At 34.9% G+C, this 11,101-nt stretch overlaps 2 protein-coding genes across 3 annotated transcripts in view; one reads left to right on the top strand and one right to left on the bottom strand.

The window, feature by feature from the left end:
* The window catches only part of LOC107664471 (RPA-interacting protein A-like), a 4,985-nt gene extending 3,334 nt beyond the window's left edge, over positions 1 to 1,651 (bottom strand). Inside the window, exons 1-2 of the mRNA XM_016455083.1 lie at positions 1,493 to 1,651; positions 290 to 475 (exon numbers count right to left, since the gene is read on the bottom strand). Coding sequence (XP_016310569.1) covers positions 290 to 475; positions 1,493 to 1,564 — 258 coding nt within the window. The 5' untranslated portion in view covers positions 1,565 to 1,651. The remainder of the gene's footprint in view (positions 1 to 289; positions 476 to 1,492) is intronic.
* A 965-nt stretch (positions 1,652 to 2,616) lies between these two features.
* On the top strand, positions 2,617 to 10,596 carry LOC107664241 (carbohydrate-responsive element-binding protein-like). 2 transcript variants are annotated; one of them, XM_016454791.1, is made up of 8 exons: positions 2,618 to 2,880; positions 4,958 to 4,961; positions 5,384 to 5,477; positions 5,967 to 6,086; positions 6,918 to 7,045; positions 7,156 to 7,279; positions 8,591 to 8,720; positions 9,788 to 10,596. In XM_016454791.1, exons 1-8 carry the CDS (start codon positions 2,739 to 2,741, stop codon positions 9,910 to 9,912), a joined length of 867 nt encoding a protein of 288 aa, XP_016310277.1. In that variant the 5' UTR covers positions 2,618 to 2,738; the 3' UTR covers positions 9,913 to 10,596. The 2 variants fall into 2 exon arrangements, with proteins under 2 accessions (XP_016310346.1, XP_016310277.1); XM_016454860.1 differs by lacking the exon at positions 4,958 to 4,961 and having other exon boundaries at positions 2,617 to 2,880; positions 5,392 to 5,477.
* Positions 10,597 to 11,101: the final 505 nt, after the last annotated feature.

The raw sequence follows: 11,101 nt of genomic DNA, 5'->3' as shown, positions 1-11,101 counted from the left end.
ACACACACACACACACACACACACACACACACACACACACACACACACACACACACACACACACACACACACGAGAAGTGGCACTGAATATTAATGTAAGGTGTTGAGATGTGTTTGTTTTGTTCTTGTTATTTCTGTTACATGGAAATACGTGTGTACATACTGTTAAAATTAATAAGAATAATGCTTTTCTGATACTTTTACATTCTTACTGCTTTTATCGTATAGAAAACAGAAAGGTTTGGAACAACATGACGCTCTCATGTCAAAAGCAGTGCTTAATACACACATCTCTGATGCCGTTTCCACTCCAGAGCGACGGGAGACTCTGATTGGACGACTGTAATGCGCTCCATTCCTCCTCCATCACCTCCTGCACGAGCAGCGAGTGCTTCGATCCTCCCGAATCCTCTCCCATCTGTCTGAACTTCTCCAGTAACCTCGACCGGCTGTTCTTCAAGCGCTCCACACAGCGCTGGAGACACACAACACACCGTTATATCATCACGCCGGCGTCTCAAAGCCTTTCATGCAGTTCAATTAAAAATGCATTATAATGACGTGATAAAATGTCATCCTTGTTTCCAAAACTTGTACTTTGCATGGAAGACATATTCATTTTAAAATAAATATACAAGTTAAAATAAATTTAGATCAACCATGCAAGATGATATTTACATTCCACATAATATTTCTCAATTTTAGTGTGTTTATTTCATATTTGTGACCCTGGAGCACAAAAGCAGTCTTAAGTCGCTGGGGTATATTTGTAGCAATAGCCAACAATACATTGTATGGCTCAAAATGATTGATTTTTCTTTTATGCCAAAAATCATTAGGATATTAAGTAAAGATCATGTTCCATTAAGATATTTTGTAAATGTCCTACTGTAAATATATCAAAGCTTTATTTTTTATTAGTAATATGCATTGCTAAGAACTTCATTTGGACAATTTTAAAGGCGATTTTCTCAATATTTAGATTGTTTTGCACCCTCAGATTCCAGATTTTCAAATAGTTGTATCTCAACCAAATATTGTCCTATCCTAACAAACCATACATCAATGGAAAGCTTATTTATTCAACTTTCAGATGAATATCTGAATATAAAATATTTAATTTAAAAAAATGGCCTCTAATGACTTTTGTGGTCCAGGGTCACATAGTTATTTTAAATGTTTTATCTTTAGTAACACAAATGTATCCATATCAGTACTTTGTGGTCTAGGGAAGTGTTTTGGTTGGTTAGACAAGCTTTGCCATGTTCTGACTGGTAAATATATTCATTATTTATTGCCATAAGGAAGAAATCACCACTAATTCTCATTACTGTGATGGAATAAAGGAGCAACAGGATGCGTTTCATTACTAACATGTCTCAAAACAAACTCTAATCGTAATTGTCCTGTAAAATACAATGAATTTCCTTCATTTATAACATGACTTGGACTGTTGTTGACAGCTTTCGCGAGCGAACACGACATTATTTACCTTCCGGTATGTTTCTTTCCACGGTGGAGTCGTGCCTTTGTACATGGATCTGTGTCTCTGTACCGCGTCCATGATTTAACTAAACTACAAACACTTCGAGTAGAACTCTAGCACTGAAAACACGAAAATAACACCAGCTGCTGGGCTCGCCAATCAGCGGCTTTTATCCTTCCGCTTACGTCACACATAACCGGATGTTTCTTCAGCGCTCATGGGATTTGTAGTCCGTAATCTCTTTAAGCGAGTTATTATCATTTTATTGTTGTATATTTTAGGTTCATTTAAATATACGTTTTTTTAACCTAGTGCTATTTATTTACTTATTTATTTGAATTAAGATTGTTATTTTTGTATGTAGTTATTTTGTTTATTTGTGATAAAATATACAATTATTTTTTAATTATTAATTGTAAAATAAATACTGAAATTAAAATAAATATGATCAAAATAATATTACAGTAGAGTGTCTTTATTTACATTTTAGTCATTTTTTATTTTACCTTTTGTGATACACATTGTTATTATCAGTTCCTTTCTAAAATGTTACCTGTTGTTTGCATGAAAAATAATTGTAATGATAAAAAATGAAATAAATACAACATAAATGCAACATTTATACAAAGTATGAATTATTTCTAATTTACTTTACTTACTTTACTTTACTTTTAGTAATTTAGCAGACGTTTTTATCCAAAGCGACTTACAAATAAGAAAAAGTAATTAAAACTAAAAGCTAAAACTCTATAAATACTATATATACACACATTTAAGAAAATAAAAGAAATTAAATAAAAATGACAAATGCATACAACAACATTTCAAAACTAAACATTTAAATTAAAACAAAAAATAAAGCTAAAAACAATTCAAAATATTAAAAGAACAAAAGGTATGAGTATAATAATGATTCTAACATAACACTAAGCCAAACATCAAAAAACAACTACATATGTGTATGTACAGCCACACACACATACATGTACATATATATAAATACATTCAATATATATATTATTTCATTTCCATTTTGTATGTTGAAGTACTGAAATAACTCAAATGAAATAAAACCAAAACTTAATAAAATAAATGCAGCTTTGGTGAGCAGAACTTCAAACATCAAAAAAATCTTAATTATTCTCCATGACAGCCAAAGAGCAGCAGTAGAGGAGGATCGCATATTTCCCACAATCCCCCCTGGGCCTCCACAGCAATCCCACCACTGTCACCGTTACACTGTCAGGCACCCATGTCAACCCATGGCCACAGCGGCACCTCGCAGGGAAGCACCATTTCCTCTCTGCTCACGCAACAAACACCACTTCTCATCCCCAAAACAGAAAAACTCTCCCCGGTACAAAGGCACACAAGTGACAGGACCAGTTTAACAGGTGTGTTGTTCTGTGTGGTTTTATAGGAATAGTTTACCCAAAAATTATAGTTTGCTAAAGATTTACTCGCTCTCAGGCCATCTAAGATGTAGATGAGTTTGTTTCTTCATCACGACAGGTTTGGAGAAATGTAGCATTCCGTCACTTGCTCACCAATGGATGCTCTGCAGTGAATGGGTGCCGTCAGAATGAGAGTCCAAACAGCTGATAATAACATCACAATAATCCACAAGTAATCCACACCACTCCAGTCCATCAGTTAACATCTGGAGAAGACAAAAGATGCGTGCTTGTAAAAAAACAAATCCTTCATTAAGGTGTTTTTAACTTCAAACTGTTGCTTCCAGCTAAATTATTATTATGGATTATCGACTCATATTTTGGCTAGAAGCAACGGTTTGAAGTTAAAAATGTTTTAGGCCACTTCCACACAAAGCCATCCCTTTCCGATCTTTTTTTTTTTCCTCGTCTCAAGAAATATCTGCATACACACGAAAACACAAAACCGACTCAAAACGATGTAGTATACATGCCAGACCAGCATGTGGCGCTGTAATTCTGCCACAGAGATGCACTAAAAATGGAGAAGAAGACTTGTAGCATGCTAAAACTTGCATGCTGTATACAAACCTAACACAACAACAAGAAAACGAAAATGGAACAATACACTTATTACACTATTTATTAATCTGTGTTAATTTTAGTTAATAAAAATACAATCGTTCAGTGTTTGTTCATGTTGTTATTGCTGTTACGTGACATAGCGGTGTCTGACTAGGGGCATTTTCACAAAATATACGGATTATTAAATAGCAGTTTCACGCTCCCAAAACGCCAGATCCGTCTGGACAAAACGCTGATACGATACAAAATTTTTTACCTATACAGCTAAACGCATCTCCGTGTGGACGGGCCATTATTGATGGATTTGTTTCTTACAAACACGCATCCTTTGTCTTCTCCAGATGTTAACTGATGGACTGGAGTGGTGTGGATTATTGTGATGTTTTTATCAGCTGTTTGGACTCTCATTCTGACGGCACCCATTCACTGCAGAGCATCCATTGTTGAGCAAGTGATGCAATGCTACATTTCTCCAAATCTGATGAAGAAACAACCTCACATACATCTTGAATGGCCTGAGGGTGAGGACATTGTTAGCTATTTATATTTACAGTAGGGCTGCCCCCTAACAGTCAACTAATCGTTAGTCGACCAGAAGAGGCTTAAAATTTTATTAGTAGCTTAGTCGCAGAAAAAAAAAATTAATAAAAAAAATCCACAGGCGAAGCCACACAGTCCATGACTAACAGACCGTTAACGGCTGGTCTATTGTAATACAGTACATCGGGCAGGACATCCAAACACTCGCCCATCATTCATCGACCTCAAATACGGCTTATCTGCAATATGTAAGTATTATTTACATGTCCGCTCAATCTAATGTTAACCTAGAGAAATGTGCGCTGTTCAAGTGTGTGTGTGGAGTGTAGAAGCTGAACAGTAGCGCGCTCGCTGCAGGACAGATGGAGGAGCCGGTGTAGTGCCGAAATTTGCACCCTGCCAGATTATGCACCCCCTAGTATTGGTAGGTTTAGGAGTAGGTGTGGGGGAGGGGTTAGGACTAGGGGTGGGGTTGGGATTAGGCAATCAGGTAGCGACATCAACGAGGGGGTGCATAATCTGGCAGGGGTGCAGAATTCGGCACAACACAGGTGCGCTCAATTGCTCTTAAAATACTATGAAATTTTTGGTCATACAGATAAGAGTAATACATCTTTCGAATCTGTAAAGACTCTACGTTTATTTGTGTGTACTGTGCACTCACAATAACAACAAAACACGCTTTTGTAAAATAATAAAAGCAAACATGATGTGCTTTCTGCCGTCTCGGTCTCTGTGAACTTGAGCGTGAAACTCCGTGTATATCTTTGCCTTACAGGCATTAAAATGTATCTATAGAGAGTGAAATGTCTACTTTCAAATGAACCAATTCAAATGGAAGACAAATATTCCCAGATTATGTAATCCGTATGAAACATGCACACAGGCACATCACTACTGCAGAGATGACTAGTCAGTGTCAGTGTCTACGACTTCATCTCTTAAACCGAAAACAAAGAAAGCGCACTAGTTTATCAAATTATTAAAATGTTAATGCAGTCTCCTTACTGTTTTTCCCTGACACATTCATAATCATTACTTCTGCCAGTGCGCTGTGGCAAGCTTTATGCATGCACTTGAGTGCTTATTAGGCTATGGAGGCATTTAAAGGCTCATTATAATTATTTAAAGGTTTTTTAATAAACGTGCGATTAGTTGACTAATGCTTAAAGTGAACGACTACTAGTCGACCAGAAAAATCCTTAGTCGAGGGCAGCCCTAATTTACAGTATTTTTACATTTACAACTATATTATGTCACACATAATAACTCAAGCACTCAAGTGTTTTATTCCAATAGTAATGAAATGTCTTGTTTTGAAATGTTTTTTTACTCTTGTTTTTTTAGGAAACATGGGACAGACGTCACCTATGAATCCAGCAGAGAAAAGCCCAGAGTCGTTACCTGAACAAGCCAAGATGGAGTCAACAAGAGTAAAAACACAAATCCGTACACGATTATTTCATAACAGCTCAGCGTGTGTTGTGTTTCTCATATGTGACCCTGGAGCACAAAACCAGTCTTAAGTCACTGGGGTATATTTGTAGCAATAGCCAACAATACATTGTATGGATCTTTTATGCCAAAAATCATTAGGATATTAAGTAAAGATCATGTTCCATAAAGATATTTAGTAAATTTCCTACTGTAAATATATCAAAACTTAATTTTTGATTAGTAATATGCATTAAGAACTTCATTTGGACAACTTTAAAGGCAATTTTCTCAATATTTAGATTTTTTTGCACCCTCAGATTCCAGATTTTCAAATAGTTGTGTCTCAGCCAAATATTGTCCTATCCTAACAAATCAATGGAAGCTTATTTATTCAGCTTTCAGATGACGTATAAATCTCAATTTCAAAAAATTGACCCTTATGACTGGTTTTGTGGTCCTGGGTCACATATTGTCTTGTCTTACAGACAGACACACGATGGATCACGCACATTTCAGCCGAGCAGAAGAGACGGTTCAACATCAAGCTTGGCTTTGACACGTTACACAGTCTGGTGACGACTCTCAGCTCACAGCCGAGTATAAAGGTAACACTCGTTTTAGTGACTTTATCAGTCAGCACTTGAGAAAAAGAAGTGTGCTTCATTGCATTGAATGTACACTTGTAGTGTACTTCAAATCTTAAAAGGATGTTTTTTAGTTTTTTTTTTTAAATGTGCTTGCAGATTATATAATAATTAATGAAATAAAAGGCCACTTAAGTGTAGTCATGAAAGTGTCTCTCTTTAAGTACATTTTAAATCATTGTTTTAATAATCTATCGTCATGCTTGTGTTGATTAACATACTAAAGCACATGTAAAGCACTTGATTATAATTTCATCTGTAGTGTACTCTTGGATATTACTTTTATAGTTAATATGGTTGAATTACTAAAATTCTAAAACAGAAATAAAAATAAATAAAAGCTTAATATAAATATTAAAAAAACTAATAAAAATGACAAAAAATACTTAACTTAAAAATTAAAATATAAAAATAAAAGCTAATTTAAAATATTAGTAAATACTGTAATGACACGTTTGAATAGAAATTACATTAAAGTATATTTTAGTTTACAATACATGTCAGTACATTTGGCAGTACCATATTTCAAAGACGGTGGTAGTAATTATGAAATTACATTTGAAGATGTAAAGCACTCTTAAGTTCAACTAATTGCATTTAATATACATTTAAACTATAATACATTTTCATTTCATTGTAAATAACATGAATGAGTACTTCTTTTTCACAAGAGAAAAATAGCTGTGGATTTTAGCTTCTAAGTTACTTCAGAAGAAAATGTCTGGGAGATTTCTCATCTTATTTAATAACTTCAATCATGCTTCCTCCACCTCTGTACTCTCATGGTCTCAGATCAGTAAGGCCACGACGCTGCAGAAGACGGTGGAGTACATCAGTAAGATGCAGCAGGAGAGAGCTCAGCTCCACGAGGAGGCCCAGAGACTCCGAGACGAGATCCTCACGCTCAACTCTGCCATCAAGTGAGTGCGTTTGAGCTGTTTTACAATGTGCTGGACATAGTTATGAGAGACATCTGCATGAGTGCGTGAGTGTGATTGTGATTGTGTCTGAACTGTGTGTATGTACGTAGTGCGTGTCAGCAGCAGCTTCCGGCTACAGGCGTCCCAATAACACGACAGCGCTTCAACCACATGAGGGAGAAGTTCAGAGAGTATGTGAGAGCTCAGACGCTGCAGAACTGGAAGTTCTGGATCGTATCCAATCAAATCTGAAACAAAATTGCTGACCGACAGAGAAAGTCTTGTTGGTTAAGCAACCCAGGTGAACTAGGTAAAACAGATATCACCATGCTTCCTACAGTTGATTAAAAAAGTTTTTGAAATGTTAAGTTTAAATGTTCAAATGATGCATTATTTAATTCAATACGCACTAAGTTGCATATATTTCCAGAAGAGAAATCTAAACATAGGACAGGTTCAAAAGTATTTTCAGGTTTTTACGGAAGGGATTTTGGATATTTTTTATCACTCCATAAATCACAAAATACTGTCAACAGCCAGAAGAAATAAATGTTCACGTTTTTAAGAATTACATTTAGTAGAAAATCAGTGTTAATTAAAGCAATAAGGCCCAAGAAGCCGCAATCGCGACTCCACTTTGCGTCGTGCCTAACAATGTCCCTTAGCTGTTATAAATTCACTGTAAACCACGGCTTCACGGGGCTTACTGCTTTTATAAAACGGTTATTCAATATACGTAGTAAGGTTTGTTTGTAGAGTAATTTACAAAAGCTTCGAAAGTGGCTCAGCCAATCAGAATCAAGGACCGGAACTATCTGTTTTATAATATTTATGAACAAATACCCCTGTGAAGTTTGGTGCAAAACCAAAAAGTTTTGGATGCAAATAGATGATGTGTAATAAAGTAAACACATTTAAATGTATATTTTGGAGGTTTTCTTTCTACTAGTCTGAAAGAAGATATGTGACCCTGGACCACAAAACCAGTCATAAGGGTCAATTTTTCGAAAATTGAGATTTATACACCATCTGGAAGCTGAATAAATAAGCTTTCCATTGATGTATGGTTTGTTAGGATAGGATAATATTTGGCCAAAATCTGGAATCTGAGGGTGCAAAAAAAAATCTAAATTTTGAGAAAATCGCCTTTAAAGTTGTCCAAATGAAGTTCTTAGCAATGCATATTACTAATCAAAAATGAAGTTTTAATATATTTACAATAGGAAATGTACAAAATATCTTCATGGAACATGATCTTTACTTAATATCCTAATGATTTTTGCCATAAAAGAAAAATCAATAATTTTGACCCATACAATGTATTTTTGGCTATTGCTACAAATATACACCCCAGCGTCTTAAGACTGCTTTTGTGCTCCAGGGTCACAAATGTTATGGAAGTAAAATAGCTTCAAAATCAATCAGTCCATGAAAATGTTTTTGTGGATATCAGCATCCATAACATCTGTGCTTGTGCTGGTAGCAGGTCTAATTCTGATAAGATGCAAGTCTTCATATTTTCCTGAACTGCAGCCGTTCTGTTAGTTCAGCATCCTCATGGAGCCGCTGTTCGAGTCGTTTAATGGGATGGTGTCCACAGCCAGTGTTGATGATCTGTGTCGCAGCACTCTGTCCTGGCTGGACCAGCACTGCTCTCTGCCTGCGCTCAGACCCAGTGAGTGACCAGCACCTCTCTTGAAAACACTACTTCCCGTTTCACTTTCACACTTAGTTCCCTCAGACCTTAGAATCATTTACTGCCTTAATGAACAAACCGCTTTTCTTCGTCCTGGCATATTTATCACTCCCTGCCTTCTTGTTTATGTGTGTGGGTTTATTAGTATTTTTATTTTTATTTTATTGCCTTTTACAAAAGCAGTAAGCCTTGAGAGGACAATTTCACCATGATTTTACCACAGTTAAGGGGTGTTAAAACAAAATCATGATCAACTTACATTATTATTGCATTAATTATACTTTGATATTATATAAATAAATATAAAAATGGAATAAAAAATATATAAAATTATTATATATAAAATATTTATGCATTATTATCATAATCCATTATTAGTGCTGTCAAACGGTTAATCACATCCAAAATAAGTTTTTGTTCATAATATGTGTGTACTGTGTATATTTATTAAGTACATATAAATACACACACATGCATGTATATATTTAAGAAAAATATGTTACGTTTATATATTAAATATTTATATATGATATCATTTATATGTATATCAATATTTACATGTAAATAAATGTAAATATTTTCAAAGTATATGCTGTATGTGTGTGTCTTTATGAATTAGAAATCGTTCTACTTTGTCGATTTGCTGCTCAGTAAACATTTCTCGAGTATTATCAATGTTGAAAACAGTTGTGCTGCTGAATATTTTTGTGGAAGCCGTGACACTTTTTGTTTTTCAGGATTCTTTGATGAATCGAAAGTTCAAAAGAACAGCATTGAAATCTTTTGTAACATTAGAGATGACTTTACCGTAACTTTTGATCAATTTAATGCATCCTTGCTGAATAAAAATACTAATTTATTTCAAAAAAATGTTTTTGGATGATTTAGAATAAATAATTCTCCCACTAGGTAAAATTAGTTGCCAAGCAACTGCATTGTACAACAACAGAACCTGCTTATCCATCAGAAATCGAGTCGGATCTATCAGGTAATATCAGTTTTATTGTAATACTTCTGCCATGTCTTGTCTCTGTGTTTCTCTCCAGCTGTTTTGAGTTCCCTCCGTCTGCTCTGCCCCTCCACATCAATCCTCTCAGACCCCAGTCTGGTTCCTGAACAGGCCGTCCAAGCCGTCACTCACGGACATTCATCCCACAGCTACAGCCAATGACAGCACACGCTCTCAAAACCACAGCCAATCACACGACCCACATGCACATCCAATCAGAACACTCGTCCCCCAGCAACGACCAATGACATTTTACTCTCTCACAAATGCAGCCAATGATGCTCTTTCCCACAAATGCGCAAGTGCTTATGGATGGTAAAGTGACCACAGCTATGGTTTAGTTTTTATTATTTATAATTATCAGAATTGATGCGGAGAAGAAAGTGGAATTGATGTGAGCCAGACTAAAACTGGGTTCAGTATATCAGATTCAGTTCAGTGCAACTAATATATAAAATGCATTTTTCAATGCCTTACTGATGAAGACACAGCAACGTTTCTTCTGTTCATGTTACTTTGTAATTCTCATAAAAATATCAGTGAATGTGAACGTGATACTGTGGGACATTATCTATAACGTTCTGTGACTTGTTCACGTTTCCACATGTAATTTCAGCTTTGGACTGTTCGGCTGCTCTTTTCAACAGTTCCTCTAAGGAATAAATATATATAAAGATATTTTTCTTAAGTGAGTTTGTGTTAGTGATGGTATCCTGTAGTGTCCTGTAACTTTCTGTAAAGCATTCGAGGCACAAATCCCATGTTTTTTGCCAGACTATTAGGTAATTAACTATTATCTAGTAAATTATCTGTGATTTTTTTTTAAACCCAAGAAATGACAATTTGGAGGGTTTCTACAGAATCAGGTGCAGACAAGTAAATGATTTCATTTCGTTTTTTCAAGTTTTAAATGATTAGAAAAACTGCATTCCTCATGCATTACAGTTCTGTTACAAAGAAAAATACCAAGCCAATACTAAATGCATGCATTCATGTTTAGAATATTGTGAAAAATATTATTGCAATTTAAAAATAACTTTTCTATATGGATTTATTTTAAAACATAATTTATTTCTGATGTCAAACCTGATAGATAGAGTGTCACATGATCCACCAGAACTAATTCTAATATGCTGATTTTCTGCCTTTTTTTTTTTTGTAGATGTTAAAAACACTTATCGTGGATATAATACTGTTCAAAAGTCTAGGTTAAATAATATTTAAATAAATGGATAAATAATAAAATGTATCAAAGAAACCTAAAAAGTTTTATAAATGTTAAGCAAATATTAACAAAATATTAAGCAGCAAACTTTTTATTTTATTTAAATTTTTTGTAAATGTTAAAAAC

The sequence above is a fragment of the Sinocyclocheilus anshuiensis genome, unplaced genomic scaffold, assembly GCF_001515605.1.
Source record: "Sinocyclocheilus anshuiensis isolate Anshui unplaced genomic scaffold, SAMN03320099.WGS_v1.1 scaffold245, whole genome shotgun sequence".
Taxonomy (NCBI): Eukaryota; Metazoa; Chordata; class Actinopteri; order Cypriniformes; family Cyprinidae; genus Sinocyclocheilus; species Sinocyclocheilus anshuiensis.
The sequence above is the reverse complement of the archived record's forward strand: the minus strand, read 5'-3'. Positions and strand labels throughout refer to the sequence as shown.